This window comes from Garra rufa, chromosome 8 (assembly GCF_049309525.1).
Source record: "Garra rufa chromosome 8, GarRuf1.0, whole genome shotgun sequence".
Taxonomy (NCBI): domain Eukaryota; kingdom Metazoa; phylum Chordata; class Actinopteri; order Cypriniformes; family Cyprinidae; genus Garra; species Garra rufa.
In genome coordinates, this window is record NC_133368.1 from 22,765,155 (window position 1) to 22,783,662 (window position 18,508).

The 18,508-nt window shown below is 36.7% G+C and overlaps 2 protein-coding genes across 2 annotated transcripts in view; both read left to right on the forward strand.

Moving 5' to 3' along the window:
* dgkg (diacylglycerol kinase, gamma) overlaps positions 1 to 18,508 on the forward strand; it is a 449,591-nt gene that overhangs the window by 153,664 nt on the left and 277,419 nt on the right. The gene's annotated exons all lie outside the window — the stretch shown is intronic.
* The window catches only part of itgb5 (integrin, beta 5), a 49,964-nt gene that overhangs the window by 25,768 nt on the left and 5,688 nt on the right, over positions 1 to 18,508 (forward strand). The window contains exons 11-12 of the mRNA XM_073845334.1: positions 15,269 to 15,491; positions 18,175 to 18,275. Of these exons, the coding sequence (XP_073701435.1) occupies positions 15,269 to 15,491; positions 18,175 to 18,275 (324 nt within the window). The remainder of the gene's footprint in view (positions 1 to 15,268; positions 15,492 to 18,174; positions 18,276 to 18,508) is intronic.

Sequence of the window (18,508 nt, forward strand, 5' to 3'; positions counted from 1 at the left end):
TGTGCCTGGTGGGACAATTTATGAGAGCAGTGTGGTCACGTGTTGAACAACAGAAGCAAAATGGGACTTTGGAATAGGATTCATTGCTCACTCCCTAGATCAACGATTTGCGATAAGAGTGGGTTTTGCTGACAGAATAGCTGTGTGAAATACATGAAGGCAGAAAGATGCATTTACATGGAGATCTTGAGTATCTTTCATGGGTAACATTGTTGATGAAAATGCAAAAACCATTTGGATAATAGTTATGATAATGGTGTTTTCAGTTTGCAAGCAGGTGAGTCTATTGAGTTGAACTAAGTTATTTTAACAAACACTGGAGTTTGTTGGGTATCTGAAAAGCATCCCTAAATGCAACAGCAAAATGAAAAGCTCAGTTGAACAAATCTAGTCCGGATGGAAAGTGGATCCTGTAGGAGCCTCAGGGATCTGGATCAGCATGCTAAACAAATAAAGCATCTTCCATGGTTCCTGCCTCACGTCAACTTTTCTGCTTTTAAATGCCAAGCCTTTGCACGAAACATTTCAAAAGAATAGAATGTCAAAAGCTTCCCATAATGAGTGGTTTGCGGGTATTCATATTCATCCTTTGAAATATTATGCCTGCTGAATGGATGTTACATGTACATCCACACCCCAAATCTCAGCTACTAGTATTTTATTAGAAAGTAGGGTATAAGATAAAAATTGCTTGTATGGGAAAAAAATGGCATTGCCCTTTGGGCAGACCAGAGGTCGAGGCAGCTGTCAAACAGAAGGTTTTATGGATTCATGAAGATGGTTTCTGCATGTCACTGCATGATTTGATGCAGTGGTTCATATCTGAGTGACACGAACATGATGCTTCTGGTGAAAGTATTTTGATACGTACCCTGAGGATGTGTTTTTGTCCTGTACAAAGCTTTTACAGTTCATTCCGTAAGTCTGAGACCACCAGTGATTTAAGTTACTTGCGCAGATGAGACCGGAAGTCAGGCTCATAAGATTTACAAATGGCTGTGCTCGCTCTTACGGCAAAAATAAGGTGGATAATATTATATAATATTACATAATATTGAAAAATAGTAACAAATATAATATTTACTATTAGGGTTGTCACAATTCCTTGATTAAATTTGAGAACTCGATTTATACAAAATTCTCATCGTCTTTGTGGATTAACCGGCAAAATACCTACAGTGACTCATTCCACGGACAAGAATCCAACCATTATTAGACCATTTTCTAAGGCTGCACGATATATTAAAATAATTTAAAATCATACTAAAGCATAGTGCTTTTGTGAATTCACAAAGGCTCCAATTTAATAAATATATATATGCACTGTGGTTTTAATGTGCACTTTATTTTTATGACTGTAAGTTGCAAGCATCTTGGAGCAGCTCCGTTCACAGTAAATGCTGCTCTGCACAAACATTTATCATTTATATAATTTATTTATTTTCAGTGTAAACGGACCAAAACAGAGGCTTATGCTTGACAGTCGTGTAAACAATAAATCAGATTATGCTCATGATGAAGATTGGAGATTAGTTTCTGAATAGTTTCACGCAGTGAAAATGCCAATGTAGATTAGGATCGTTTTCATTTTAAAAGGCTGTTTTAAAACAAAAACACACTAGTGTAAACAGGGCCTTACACTAATTCAGCATTTCAACCCTCAAAAATGTAGACTTACACAAAACGTTCCAGCTTTAGTTTGAAAACTCCTGGGTTGCGTTTCAGTATAAACTGACCTAAATGGAGACAACCGTGTAAACCGTAGCATTTATTATGAATGGTCAAGTACCATGCATTTACGTTTTGTGTAGTGTGGACTGGGATTGTTTCTGTAATGCAATGAAAACACCAGACAAGGATCGTTTTTATTAGAAAAAGTTTTCATGATTTGATATCAACTTGTTCTTGATTAGGAAGTTACAGTGGCTATAGCGTTTCTAACATAAAGAATTGGCCAAATAGTGAAGATTAAGTGGACATTTGAATTTAAAAGTTGTTAAGTCAGTATTTTTTTCAATTATGTTTTTTGTTCAATGAAACTATATGATTACTTGCTTTTGATATTTTATTTGAACAATTTATTATTACCACACTGCTATAATATATGTATTTTAAGTCATTTTAAAGTATATTTTCTTAGGTTTATTTTTATTACCACCCAAAAAAAATCATCCAATTACTTGATTAATCATCAGAATAATCGACTGATTACTCAGTTACCAATATAACCATTAGTGACAGCTAATGTTTATATATTATTGTTATTATACAGTCAAGCCCGAAATTATTCATATCCCTGGCAAATTCTGGCTTACTAAAGTTACTTTTATTCAACCAGCAAGTTTTTTTTTTTTGACCGGAAATGACACAGGCTTCTCCCAAAAGATAATAACACGATGTACAAGAGGCATCATTGTGGAAAAAAATATTACTCCTCTTTTATTTACATTTGAACAAAAAGAGACATGTCCAAAATGATCCATACCCTTCTCAGTGATCAATAGAAAAGCCTTTATTGGCCATTACAGCAATCAAACGCTTTCTATGATTGCTGACCAGTTTTTTGCATGTCTCTGGTATATTTGCCCATTCATCTTTAGCGATGAGCTCCAACTCTTTCAGGCTGGAGGGTCTCTTGCCATCACCCTGATCTTTAGCTCCCTCCACAGTTTCTCAATTGGATTTAAGTCAGGAGTCTGACTGGGCCACTGCAAAACGTTAATATTTTTGTCTGCTAACCATTTCTTCACCACTTTTGCTGTGTGTTTTGGGTCGTTGCAGACTGCCTGATGTTGTTGAGATTTTTGATGTATTGCTCCTTTTTTTCATGGTGCCGTTTACTGTGATTTGGTTCCCTGGTCCACCGGCTGAAAAACACCCCCAAAACATTACGTTCCCACCACCATGTTTGATAGTGGGGATGGTGTTCTTAGGGTTGAAGGCTTCTCCTTTTTTACACCAAATGAAGGCTGCTACATTGTGGCCAAATAATAAAATTTTTGTTTCATCTGACCATAAAACAGAAGACCAGAAGTCGTTTTCTCTGTCCAGATGAGCATTTGCAAAGGCCAAGCGGGCTTTTGTGTGCCTTATCTGGAGAAGTGGTCTGTGTCCGTGGAACCCAGCGGTGTGCTGTGTCCGTTGGACTGTCTGATTTAAGATGTTGCCACCAGAGCCTAGATTCATCAGGATGGCCTTGGTGGTGATCCTTGGATTCTTTTTTTTACCTCTCTCACTATCCTCCTGGCCAGCACAGGTGTCACTTTTGGCTTCTGACCACGTCCTCTGAGATTTTTCACAGTGTGGAACGTCTTGTATTTTTTTAATAATACTTTTCACTGTAACCACTGGAACTTCAAAACATTTAGATATGGTCTTACAGCCCTTTCCTGACTTGTGAGCAGCCACAATGCTCAGCAGCAGGTCCTCAGTGAGCTCCATTGTCTTAGCCATGACTGTCCACAAACCAACAGCAGAGAGCTTCTGTTTTTCACCTGTTGAGTTGATTAAAACAGCTGTTCCCAATGAATCAGGATAATTAGGATGCTTTAGAACAGCTTGGACTATTTGGAATGGTATGGAACTTTGGATTTTCCAATAGACTGTGACAGTTTGCAAAGGGTATGAATAATTTTGGACATGCCCCTTATTGTTCAAATGTAATTAAAAGCTGAGAAATATTTTTTCCACAATGATGCCTCTTGTACATCGTCTCATTATCATTTGGGAGAAGCCCGTGTCATGTTCGGTCAAAAAAACTTGCTGGTTGAATAAAAGTAACTTTAAGTCAGAATTTGACAGGGGTATGAATAATTTCGGGCTTGACTGTATAATAATGCAATATAAAAAAAATATAACATTTTCGTTTGTGTATTGTAGTATAATGTTAATTTTATTACATTACAATTAGTAGTAGACTCCTCAGAATTTTAGACCTCAGTGAATGAAACTGGGTGGTATTTTTGTTTGCCATCACATCAGATAGTCTTGCAGTGTCATCAGTGTACCAGTACACTGCAATCAGCAAGTGCTAAAAAACAAATCTCAGCTGTCACTCTGTGTGTCTCCTCGAGGGCTGGTAAAACACACCCAGACTTCTTCATCTTGGTCTTGTTTAGTTGCTTTTCAGATCTGTCTTTAATTGACCACATTCCTACAATGAGATTACGCACCTCTAATTTCAGTACTAGCTCTTGTAACAAGATAATGATTTTTCCATGCAAATTAGTGTTTCAGAAAGTCTTTTGTTTATAGTCTTGCACAGTAGCAAGTCATAATACTGTTACCCTTATGTTGGCACAAACGTTGTTTAGAGTTTTGAATGCATTTACTTTCCTCCAGAAAGATATCTTCTGCATCCAATTTTGGCATTGAAAGGGTAAGAAAGGGTAAAAGATTAGTCTGCCAGTCCTTCTGCACACAAACACCAAATAGTTGGTTATGTGAGGAGAAACACTAGACTAGACACATGGGATTAGTCAGTCATTTTTATTTAGACAACTACAGAACTGTTATGCATTTCTCAGTTAAACTATTTGTATGTGTTTTATTTTCAAAATATTTTTAGTTCTGGACATGGTGTTTTTTGGCACTTTGCCCTTGCAGAAACATCCTGTAGTTCGTTAAATGGTAATTAGTGTAAAGCCTTACACCATGGCAGGGAAACACATTAGCTCGTTCCTAACCAGAAACCTCGTGGATGTACCACAGGCCCAAATAGTGTTCTGGATGTTACTTTTGTTCATTGTTGTCCTCAGCCTACCTGTTCATTTAAAAGGCGTCAGAAGGCTGCGTAGCAGAAGAAAACCGTATTTATCTTGTACGCCTGCTCTGTAATTGTTATTGTTTCTGGAGCATGAGATATTACCCTGAAGTCACATGAGACAAAACTTCTGACTGCAATAATTATCTAAAATATAATTTCTCTGCTCAAAAGGCTTTGTATGAGTTGAGTTCAGATGTGCTTCTCATGAAGTGAAGAAACATGTGAGAGTCATTTTACGATTTTTTTTAACTTAACCATTTTATGCTCTTTGGATTACGTTGAGGTTCCCTGGTTGCTAAGGAATCTTGTAAAGGGAACAGACACCACATGTCAGGCATCTATAGACCTTCTGTTTTTTACTGCCAAGACTTCGTCACCACTTAAGAGACGCGACTACAAGAGGCAGCTTGCCGTATCTTGGCCTACATACTTGCATTGCACATTTCTCTATTGATAAATGAGTACTTCTTAAGCTAAACAGAGAGAGGTCACACTGTCCCTGCAAAGTAAAGTCAGACAACACTTTGGATTTGCATATTGTCGGCCAAAAAGAATAGCACTTGGTGTGGAAATAAGGCATGGAAGTAATTTAACAACATGAATAAGCAAGGAGCAGTTAGCTTGGTTGGCAGCTTCAATAAGAGTCCATTACTCACGCACAGAAAGAATCTATGGCTTTGTTCAGACCAAAACCAGTTTCGATTTGTTTCTCAAGTGTGATCATTAAGATTCTGTATTGTCATTTTGTAAGTGGTGAAATCTGATCTATTTCAATATCAGATATGATCAGTAGCAGGTATATGTACACTACTGTTCAAAAGTTTGGGAACAGTCTTTTTAATCATTACTTTTATTCAGCAGGGATGCATTAAACTACTCAAAAGTGACAGTAGAGACATTTATAATGTCACAGGAATAAATTACATGTTAATATAGAAAACTATGGAAGCCAGTTTACACCACATAATAAAATAATTTAGGTAATTGCATTTATCACTTTTTATCTCACAATTCAGACTTTTTTTTTTTTTCAATTGTATATTTACATCTTGCAGTTCTGACTTTGTGACTAAAATTGTGATAAACTTTCAATTGTTAATTATAAAGTCAGAATTGCATGATATAAACTTGAAAAAGTCAATTGCGAGAAAAAACAGTTGACTTTCTCATAGAACAGTCTTTTTTCTTCAGAATTGGACTTTTTCTCGCAATTGCAAATTTATCTCACAATTCTGACTTCTAACTCGCAATTGTGAATTTATCACAATTCTGAGAAAAAATTCAGAATTACAAGTTTATATCTGATTTTATAACTAGCAATTGTGAGTTTATGTCTTACAATGAGTAGACCAATCTGCGTATAAAAGTCAAAATTTTGAGATAAAAAGGAATAATCCATAGAAACCATAAAGTCCATAAAAACAGTTATTTTAAGTTTAATTTTTTACAGTATTACTGTTTTTGCAGCCTTGGCAAACATAAGAGACGTCTTTTGAACTTTTAAACGATAGTGTATACTTGCTCTATTAATGGTCTAGAACAGAGGACTAAAAACTGCTAATTTGGTGCCTGAAACAACAATTTTTGCAAACATTGCTGTATTGTTTATGTTTAACACACTTTATCAGATTGGTGCTTGATCAGAGGTCTGTGAAAACTAGGTGACTCCTGTAAAAACCCTTGCTTTCCCTTTAGCCTGTTTCCCAGTGGCAGCTTCAACTGTGACCGTGTCTCTGGATGGATAATGTTGTCTCTGTGGTCCTTGTCACACATATACTAGAACTCCTTGGAAAGATCATAAAAGTCTTTAAATGCTACTTCACAAAACCTGGGTCTTTGTCTGCTTGAACATTCTGTTGAACATAGAGTTGAATAACATGCACACAAACGGATTTCTTCTGTGTCACCTGTACATGTTTGTTTCTTCTTTCATAGGGAAGGAAGAATGACCACTGAGTCTGTGGTGGCACATTTTTGTGAATGTAGACTGGTAAGATATTTGGTAACTTGCTTCGTGTTTAATCAGCATTTCTGAAAACCGCTCACTCTCCAGACGGGGAAGTGAGATGCCCCCAGAGCAGAACTGTGTTGTGCTGGTGGTTCCTCACTGGGTGGAAGTAGAATGTGGCAGAGGATGCACACCCTGTGCTCTTACTGCACCCAAGTGATTACAGGGCTTTCTGAGTGTTTTTTTTAGATTCAAAGGATGATCTATTTCAAGTTTACCACCACAAAAAAAGACACAGAAACCACAAGCCATGACCATGTCATGTTTTATAACTCTGATCCGAAATGTGAAGAAAGCAGATTTAATACCTTGTCTTTTGTATTTTTAGTGGCATCTTTTCATTTGAATATCCATTCTCATTGTTTCGTTTATTAATCACAGTAGGCTGTCAGTCAGAATTTTCCTGAGCTAAAGTAAACTTGTTTGGGTTCAATAAGGCGAGTTTTACATGGTTACAAAGAAAATTTTAATTTCAAATAAATGCTGTGCTTTTACACTTCTACCTACCCCAAAAATTTTCAACGCTAGTGTAAATATTTACAAATTATGCAATTGATCTTTCTCCTCAGATGGCCCACTCTGCACTTCTTTAAAGTGGCTTATAAGGAATTGAATGTCCACTTCATACTAACCCCATGGGCTTTCATGGTCTCCAATATAATTGTCTCTCTCTGGTGTTGGCAGACAGATGCATCATGGTTCGGTAAGTTCAGTGACTCTTCACTATGAACTGAGAGGAGTGTGACGATACTCTTGAGTAGATCAAACATTTATTTTAAAGTGTTTGAGTGGTGCGAGTGTTTTAATAAAAAGAGGAATGTCCTTCCTGTTGCTTCAGCAGCAGCATCTACACTTCCTGTGGGACTGCAGAGGCTAAAAAGATCTTTTATAACAGGAAGGACAGGTCAGGGTCAGCATATCAGTCAACCAATAGCAGTTCACTACAGTAATTGACAAATGGTTTCTCCAGGTCTGGAATGTATAGCTGGTTGAATACTGGCTATACATATGTACTGCATTAATATAGATGGAAAAATCATGCTAGTAACATGTTAATCATGCTAGCAACATGTTAGTAACTTGCTAATCATGTTAGCAACATGCTGACAACATGCTAGTAACTTGCTAATCATGCTAGTTACATGCTATTAACATGTCAGTCAAGCTAACAACATGCTGGTAACTTTCTAATCATGCTAGAAACATGCTAGTAACTTGTCAGTCATGTTAATAACATGCTAGTGACTTGTTACTCATGCTAGAATCAGCCTAGCAACATGTTAGTAACTGGTTAAGCATAGCATCAATATAGATGGAAAAATAAGAGAAATGTATGCTATTCTAATCCTGCTAGTAACATGTTAATCTTGTTAACAACATGCTAACTTGTCAGTCATGCTAACGACATGCTAATAACTTGTTAATCATGCTAGAATCATGCTATAAACATGCTAGTAACTAGTAATCATACTAGCAACATACTATCAACTTGCTAATTATGTTAGAAATGTTATCAACTTGCTAATAATGTTAGAAACATGTTAAAAAACTTTGATAATCATGTTAAAAACATGTTGGCAACTTGTTGGTCATGATAGCAACATGCTGGCAAAATACTAGTAATATGCTAAGCATGCTGGTAACACACTAGTAACATGTTAATCAACATAGAAACATGCTAGTAAGTTGTTAATCATGCTAGCAACTTGATAATCATGCTAGAAACATACTAGCAGCATGTTATTAACTTGTTAATCATGTTAGAAACAAGCTAGCAACATGGTAATAACATGCTTATGCTAGAAGCAACTAGCAATATGTTAGTAACTGGCTAATCATGCAAGTAACATGTTAGTTATGTTAGAAACATGTTAAAAATGCTAGAAAAATGTTATAAGCATGCTAACTAGATTCTAAGCATGCTAATCTATCTATATAAAGTTTAATATGTCAAGTTTTGACAGCTTCTTCAAACTTTCAGGCTAGGCTTTCTCAAGCCAACCTAAAGTTTTTCTTGACTAGTTTATCTACTATTATAGTATTTATTAATTCTCTCATTTAGCTTTTTTTATAAAAATCTGTTTTTATTTTCATTTCAGTTTAAGTTTTATCTGCTTTTGTTTTGGTTTTTTATATTTGTATTTCATTTATTTATATTACTTTATTTTATTTGTACTCAAATATATATTTCAGTTCATTTACAAGGCAGGATTACTAATTTTCACATAAGTTTGTCTAATTTTATTTAAATTACCCAAATTTATTTATAGAAATAATTTTATTTTTAGCTCTTAGTATCGATTAACGATAACAACATTGGTAATATGCTGTTTCTTACCAAAACAAGAAACACGTACTCAAAAATGCTGATATTTTTGACTAGTCATTTTCAGCCGTTGGAAAGCTCAGGTTTTTTTCTGCATTTGTGTCTTTCCTTTTCACTTTAGTTTGATGGATGATCATGTTATCAGTCTGATTTCAAGACTTGGATATTATAATCCATGACAGATTACAACTCTGCATACTTTCTTTTAAATATATTTGTCAAGCTAAACTCAACCTGTCACATTTCAGGCAGTAAAAAAGGACATTTTCTTCACATAAAGCTGGCTATGCCCTTCATGAAGACTTCACAGCAACAGAGCTCAAGTTTAGGCTACTCAAACACTGCAATTTACAAGCACAGACTCTGCGTTGACTGTGAAACTTTGCACCCTTAAATAAACCTGATACTCTAGGTCGATGGTAATTGACATATTTCAGTGCTTGCGTGGCTTTGGACTCACTCGTGTGAATTTGTCTAGTTTGACTGTGGATGTGGTAGGACTGGGCTGAGGCTCATTCCCAGAGGCTTTTCAAACATGGATCTGCCTTTCTGGCATGGCAACAGCACATTAACTCAGTGACCTAAATAAAAGACTGGAGTCGGGAATGCTGGGAAACAGGTTCGCATTGATTCTCTAGCTTTTGTAAAATTTTATTTGTGTTTAGATGATGGCTTAATGTGCTAGCTCAGTACATTCAATCTAAAGACTGTTAGCTCTGAATGTCTGTGGTAAAAACATTGAAACTACAGCATCCACAGACTTCATGTTTAGAGTAAAAGTACCATCACACCCACCTTTAAAAGGGATTAAGAAAACAGGTGTGGAAAACACGCCACAACATGTCTTTGTTCATACCAGATCCGTCCAGAGGTTCATTCATTCAGTAAAGGTGTTCAGTGATGGAAGTGTATGGCTTAGTGTCTCAAACAGATTACACCCTAAGGTGGGGTGTTAAATATAACTATCAGACATTTTCTTTGTCTTCCTTATGTTTCTCTCATAACTTTAACAGACTTGGGCTCTTACTTTATTAAAGGTCTTTATTAGAAAGAAAGATTTTTAATGAACATACTTTTTTCTCTTAATTATAAATGAGGAACCACTTACTTTTATAAGGTATATAATATCTTTTAGGAGAATTTGGTGTCTGTCAGAGAAGAATTCCGTGGTTACACATTCCTGGATTGTATTAGTTCTGCTGTGGCACCACAGTGAAAACTTTATTGTGTGGGAGTTCACCGGCGTGGCCTTATTGGAGTGTGTGTGTGTGTGTGTGTGTGTGTGTGTGTGTGTGTGTGTGTGTGTGTGTGTGTGTGTGTGTGTGTGTGTGTGTGTGTGTGTGTGTGTGTGTGTGTGTGTGTGTGTGTGTGTGTGTGTGTGTGTGTGTGTGTGTGTGTGTGTGTGTGTGTGCTGTACGTGTTTCTCACGTCAAGTCTGAACATCCCTGAGAGTCATGTAGCTTCCTTTTCTCACAAGATTAGGTTGCATCAAACAGCATCTCCCACACTAGTTCATGCTGCTTCTCAGTAGCAGGTAGAAGCATGTACAGTATTTTTAAAGGGATACTTCTTCCAAAACTTCTCATTATTGTGATTATTTATGGCTCTGAAAGAAGTCTCTTAAAGGATTAGTTCACTTCCAGAAAAAAAATATCTGATAATTTACTCACTCCCATGTCATCCAAGATTTTCATGTCGAAATGAAAATAAGGTTTCTGAGGGAACATTGCAGGATTTTTCTCCATATAGTGAATTTCAATGGGGATCAACAGGTTGAAGGTCCAAATTGCAGTTTTAATGCAGCTTCAAAGGGCTCTACACAATCCCAGTCAAAGAATAAGGTCTTATATAGCGAAACGATCAGCCATTTTCTAAAACAAAATAAACATTTATATACTTTTTAACCACAAATGCTCATCATGCACTAGCTCGAATTAGAAGTACTGACCCAGTGTTTACAAAGGGAACGTGCAAAGTAAGTCAAACACCCTTTAACAAAAAAGGTAAAACGATGTTGGACGACTTTGAAGTTGGAGGAGAAAATGAGATAAACTTTTGAAATGAAGTACACAGATGAAAAATTAACCGTGTGTGACCTTTCCAACGTGATTATGTAATGTGTGAAGTCGTAGACGCACATTGCAGAGGTAGTGCAAGACAAGCATTTGTGGTTAAAAAGTATATACATTTTTATTTTTTCCTAGAAAAGGATTATTTCTCTAGACAAGACTCTCAGTCCTCGGCTGGATAGAGCCCTTTGAAGCTGCATTGAAACTGCAGTTTGGACCTTCAACCTGTTGATCCCCATTGATGTCCACTATATGGAGAAAAATCCTGTAATGTTTTTCTCAAAAGCCTTAATTTCTTTTCAGCTGAAGTAACAAAGACATGAACATTTTGGATGACATGGGGGTGAGTAAATTATCCGCACATTTTATATTCTGGAAGTGAACTTATCCTTTAAGCTCACCAAGATTGCATTTGTTTGACACAGTTGTAAATACAGTAAAATAGTAAAACTGTGACATTTTTATATATTTTATACATGTAATTTATACCTGTGATGGCAAAGCTGAATTTTCAGCAGAATCATTTTTCAGAAATCATTCTAATATGCTCATTTGCTGCTTAATAAGTATTTCCTATTATCAATGTTGAAAAGAGTTAAAACAGTGCTTAATATTTTTGTGGGTTGATTATTATTATTATTATTATTATTATTATTATTATTATTTTTACAATTCTTTGATTAGAAATGTCAAAAGAACTGCTTTTTTTTTTTAATAAAATAGTTTTTTTTTTGTACTGACCACAAACTTTTGAGCAGTGTTATACTCACTCCCATAATATTCCAACCATCTATACTTTTATTTTTCCTCAGAAAACAAAGTATCATGTTAAGGTACAACTCTTGCTAGTAAAGAATGTACAGGAGTTGTACTCACTACCTTTTTTAATGTGTTTGCTTGAAACCCGTGGGTCACTATGAAATGTATGAAGAGCTGCATGAAGGTATTCAAAGATGTATACTTTATACAGAGAGAAAAAACAATAATGCAAGGACTTGAGGATGAGTAAATGACAGAATATTTATGTATTGGTGAATAATAACATTTAAAAGGACATCAGATGCCTATTTTCCACAAGTTGGTATGATTCTTTAGGATCTTCATGAAATATCTACAGCATTCACAGCAAGGTGTTTCAGTGCATGTCTCTTTAAATGATAATGAGCTACTGCTCACTCCACCCTTCTCTTCTGTTTTTTGTGTATTCGGTGGTGCGTTACCATCAAAAACAAAACTAATCTGCTGCGTCCTCAGTGGCTCTGACGTTGGGAAAAAATTAAGACTCTTATGTTCACTTTTACTTCCAAATGCAAAACATCTCCATTGCTTATGAGACATTGCCGTTGTTACAGCTGTTTGAGCGCAGAGAAAATGGTGGACAGCGTACAACCACTACTACGTACTAGGGGTGGAGCTGAACCCGAATACGGTATTCGGAAAGGCACAAATAGCGTGTTTTTTACGAATACTTATTTTGAACAAATATTTAAAAAAAAAAAAATTGTATTCGGGAACAAGTAAAACTTTATATCAAAAAGCTGCATTTCCTCATGAGACCGCAGTGCATGCCCGCATGAGTGAGTGAGTGAGTGACATTCAGGAGTCGGGGGGCTGGGGGGAAAAAGAGGTGACTGACACAGGCTGCTCCACACAGCAACAGAGAAGGCTCGGCTGAGCGAAAAAAGACTTCACTGCATCACTATTTTTGTTGAATAGATTTTTGTACCTTAACTGGGTTCCAGAGGCAGTTTATAACTTTCGGGAAGCGGAGTTTGATCGGGAGATTATTCCATTAGGGGCCGTTCACATGTAGCGTCTTTTGCACGCTCAAGTTCGTTATTTCAAATGTAGGCGTGCGGTATGCACGCTCATAATGAAAGCGACGCGGTCGTTTTTTCCAGGCGCGTCTGCGCCGCATCGAGATAAAAACATCTCAACTTTTCAGAATGCCCAGAGCCATATGCTGCATCCCAAATCGCCTACTTATACTACACCCTAAAAGTATGTACTCTGTTTTTGTGAAGAAAAAGTACATACTTTTGAGAATGTAGCAGAATAGTAGGCAAGCTTTGGGACATACTACTTCGTCATAACTGCTTCTTTAACGGACACTTTGTTGCTTAGTTACCTGAATCCTGTCACTGTTTAAACTGCCCTGTCAATCATCACAGTTAACATTATCTACATTTATTTTTTTAATTTCCTACCGTATTAGAGAGAAATTAAGAGGCACGTTCTTTCACGAGTCTTTCATGCCCAGAACTCTGCTCTTGTGTTTGCAGAATTATGCATTTAAACGTTAATGACCAAACCTATCATTATGTTGCTGCACACGAAATATAACGCGAATAACATTTAAAAAACATTTTTTATCAGGTTACACACTAATTATCACTCAAACCCCTTTCTCTACCTGTCCGTTGGTCGCGCATATCCTCCATGTTTGTAGTTTTTTAACACTTTTTATGAGTGTTTGTAGTTCTAATCAAATCCTCGTTCACCGCGCAATGTGTTGTGGGCAATATTAGCCGTTAGAGTGTGCATTGATCCGCACTTCGAATTCCGAAGTTAAGTCGTAGACCATCCGGGAATCTTAAACATGCTACGATTTGGGACATACTAATTCTATTTTCGAATACTATTTAGGACGGATAGTATGCGAATTGGGATGCAGCAATAGAGAAACTTTCTCTATGGCTCTGAGAATACCGCGAGCGCACCGCTGGTCATGTGACAAGAACCAACGAATCAGCTTCTTCCTTTCACAAAAAACATTAAAAGCTTCGCCAAGATGGAGGAACAGCCGGTCATAGCTGTTACAGGGATAACAGTTTTTAGCAGCAGAGCTACTGCAAGCGATTTTTAGTTTTGGAAATCCATTTATCCTTTGCTGAAAATTCCGCGTCTTCATGGAGAGCGCAGATCATGGTTGCTTAGCAACGCAGATACCACAGGAGCGCAAGCTACAGAGTGCTTTGGAAAGAAGGAGAAAGCGGCGCGCCTATCGTTTTCCACGCGTTTTTAGGCGCGACATGTGAACGGCCCCTTATATGGTACGTTTAAGTTACTCTGTCTTTTGCAGACAGCAAGATGTAGGCTATAGGCTAGTTAACCTTAGCATAGCTTCCCGTCACTCATTATTTTTAGGCCTATTTTGAATTTTACTCGAATACAAATACAAATACTTTTCCCCCCTCAACAAATACAAATACAGATACAAATACCGGCTGCTTTGCACACCCCTACTACGAACAGTAGACAGCGTACACTACTAAGACACTTGTATATGCAAACACCATGTGAAAGTGAGTTTTGCATCCAATGTCTTGTTTAAAGCAGAACTCTTTCTCAGCTAATATGACCTCTTGGGACTGCACAAGCACAAAGCTGCAACTTTGGAGCATGTGCGCTTAATTTTTCCAGCATTTTCTAGTTCTTGTGCAATCATTGGTGTGAGGCTGCAGCGGCAGCAGATGGCACACCAAGGGCTCACCGCTGCTTTTAATCTGTCCACAGCTGTTTTGCCATGAAAGTGTGCCTTGTTCATCATTTTGACTGTAAGACCCTTCACATTTTCGCACATACAGTACTACATCAAAATATCAGCTTTCACTTGGCTCATTCATACAGTGACTAGATGTGCTTTTTACACACTGGGACATTTTCTGCAAGACACAAAGATTTTTGCTTGCACTCAGTGATGGAGACGCTAGCCAAGAATCCTTGATGTTGGAATGAGAGGATCTGCATGTAATCAGTCCAGTGGAATGTGCACAGTCGTGGACAGAGAGACTTTAGAGAATGTGGGAGAAGTAGACAGCAGCCATCTTTGTGTTATGACAGAAATGTGTAACGCTTTTGTTTCCATTCATGTCAGTAAATGTTGGTTATATGCAAGGTCGCATTTGTGTGTGCACTACAGTATTATGGTTTTTCTGAGAAGTCATTGTTTTCATACCTCTCGTCTATGCCAGTAAGTTAACCACATTTATTAGTGCAAGATTTTTGCACATACCAGCCATTTGACGTAAAATAAGAGGTTATAGTGTTACGAGTTACATAAGGTTTATTCCGAATCTCTCTTTCTCCCTTTTTTCCAGGCCATGGAGAATGCCACTGCGGTGAGTGTAAATGCCATGCTGGTTATATTGGAGACAACTGTAATTGCTCTACAGAGACTGCTTCCTGTGTGTCGGACGACGGCAAGATCTGTAGCGGGCGAGGCAGCTGTGTGTGTGGGCGGTGCCAGTGCACTGAGCCAGGGGCATTTGGGGACACATGCGAAAAATGTCCCACCTGTCCAGATGCATGTGGAACAAAGAGGTATGAGTCTAAAGATGCTGAAAGTAACTAAGTAACTAAAGCTAACTCACAAGTATTCCCGTTTTATATTGTAAAGTTAATGTAGAGATAGTTCACTCAAAAATGAAAATTCAGTCAGAAATTACTCACCTAATGGTCCCGTAAGACCTTCGTTCATCTTTAGAACACAATTTAAGATATTTTTGATGAAATCCAAGAGCTTTTTGACCCTGCACAGAAAGCAACGCAACTGACACGTTCAAGGCCCAAAAAGGTAGTAATGACATCGTTAAAATAGTCTATGTGACTTCAGTGTTTCAACTTTAATGTTATGAAGCCACAAGAATACTTTTTGTATGCAATGAAAACAAAAGTAACTTAATTCAATATTTTGTTTCTCTTCCATGTCAGTATTCGCAAATTTTTATCTGTACTATTAATAAGTACACTTTTTCCTTAATAAATCATGAGTGTGCTTATTCCATTGCTAAGCTGCTTTATTTATTTAAAGGAACACTCCACTTTTTTGGAAATAGGCTCATTCTCCAACTCCCCCCGAGTTAATAAGTTGATTTTTACCAATTTGAAATCCATTCAGCCGTTCTCCTGTTCTGGTGATATCACTTTAGCATAGCTTAGCATAGTTCATTGAATCCTTTTAGCATCGCGTTCAAAAATGAGCAACGAGTTTCCATATTTGTTGTATTTAAAACTTGACTCTTCTGTAGGGAATCTGTATCGTGTACTATGACCGGTGGAAATGCAAAGATGCGATTTTCTAGGCTGATAAGATTAGGAACTACACTTCCATTCCAGCGTAATAGTCAAGGAAGTTTGCTGCCGTAATATGGCCGAGGCAGGCGGAGTATTATCAATGAGTTCCCAGCTAGTTTAGCATTTGCACATGTGCTACGTGGTATTACTGCTCCTGCTTCAGCCTTATTACGGCAGCAAACTTCCTTGACTATTACGCCGGAATGGGAGTGTAGTTCCTAATCTTATCTGCCTAGAAACTCGCAGCTTTGCATTTCCACCGGTCTTGGTACACAATATAACTACAGAAGAGTCAAGTTTTAAATAGGACAAATATCGAAACTCGTTGGTCATTTTTGAACGTGATGCTATTGGTCTAATAGGATTCAATGATTTATGCTAAACTATGCTAAAAGTGATATCGCCAGAACAGGAGAACGGCTGAATGGATTTCAAAACGGTAAAAATCAACTTATTAACTCGGGGGGAGTTGGAGAATGAGCCTATTTGTTCCTTTAAAATATTAGTAAGCTTAGTATATATTAAATTATCATTTATTGGGTACTTTCAATTGGGAGGTGGCTGTCCTGAACCCTAACCCCTACATTTCAGCTTATGGAAATTATATTGAAAAACTGTATTCATTTTTATTATTATTATTATTATTATGATTATGATTATTATTATTATTATTATTATTATTATTATTATTGTTGTTGTTGTTTTTAAAGGCATCTTTTGATTCTTTTAAAAAGTAAAGTTAAAAAAATCTTTCTCTCTCTCTCTACTGAAACGGTGTATGTTTTTGTCTATTGTCCGAGACAATGTGTACCACTGTTCAGAACTGTGCTAGCTCACCATGTGTTGATTTGCATCTTTGAACTAGGTTCAAAAGTATCTAAAATCTTTTTTTTGGGGGGTGTTATCCCATGGAATTGTCACTACCGAAACATGTCTTTATTGTTTCGATAGTGACAAAACGCATAATCCTTTATTTGGGGGAAATAAACTTTTTTTGTACATTTATGCCTTTTTTTTTAAGTATATGAGTTGAAATCATGTAATGTGATGTGATGTCGCCACCAAAGCTTTACTCTCACTACCAAAAATGTGCTATCACGACCGAAACATGGAATGTTTTGTCAAAAAATCAAGTATGAATTAAGTGAATTATCAACTGCAATGTTATAATGGTGTTTGGTTCAATGTACATTCAAACTAATAAATCCTTAATTTTGAAATCGGTATGATCAACTTGATGCCTTTTACAAAGAAAAATTGGGAAAAATTAAACTTTAAATATTATTAATTTAACTCTGGGGAAAAACAATTTGAAAATAGCAAAAAAAAAAAATAATTTACAATGTAGATGCAAGTAAAATCTAAATCTAAATAGGTCAATTAAACCCTTATAATTAAATTAATTATATACTTAATATATTTTTTTAAATATTAATATATTACTGTGTTTTGGTAATGACAAATTCGGGGAGAGGACAAATTTTCCAACTTTCTAAAAAATACAAATTGAGAATTAACGGCACGATTTCTAGAAATGTACACCTCTGATATTATACAATGTGTACACACAAAAAATTTGAGGGAAAAAAACAAAAACAAACTTGTTTCCAACTCTGACTTTGGACCAATTCTGTAGTATGGCCCTTTAATGCTACTTCCTTTGTAGTGTTTGTCTGTTTGTTTTGTCATTGTTGAGGGACAAGTCAAAAATATTTCTGTGGCATAAGGTAGCATGCCACAAGATGATGTCAGTTGAGATGTTATTTAAACTACATACACCAACATATGGTCTCCATTAGACTCCTCAGAGCTGACTGGCAGAGTCTGAGATGTCTGTCTTTCGTCAATGACTATTGTTTAGATTAAACTGTGTCAGTCTTTTCAGTATTGTGATAGTTCTAGTTGAACTTTTCTGGATGTTTCTCCTCAGGGAATGCATCGAGTGCCGTCTCTTTAACACGGGGCGACTGGCCGATAACCAGACCTGCCAGCGCATGTGCAAGGATGAGATCATCACCGTGGAAACACTCAGTGAGTGCAGACTCGAAAACACTTGTCACACTGAATGATGTTTCTCTATCACCCTGCACAAACACACTTCATCCTCGGATACAAATACATACGTGGATTGTTTAAGCCAAAGAACAACATTTTTAAATGTTTGTTTGGATGTTTATGCTCTGCTGTCAATTAACTATTCAGTAAATAGTACTTGAATTGACTAATTTGAAAAAGCAATGGCATGCTAAAACTTTACCAGGATA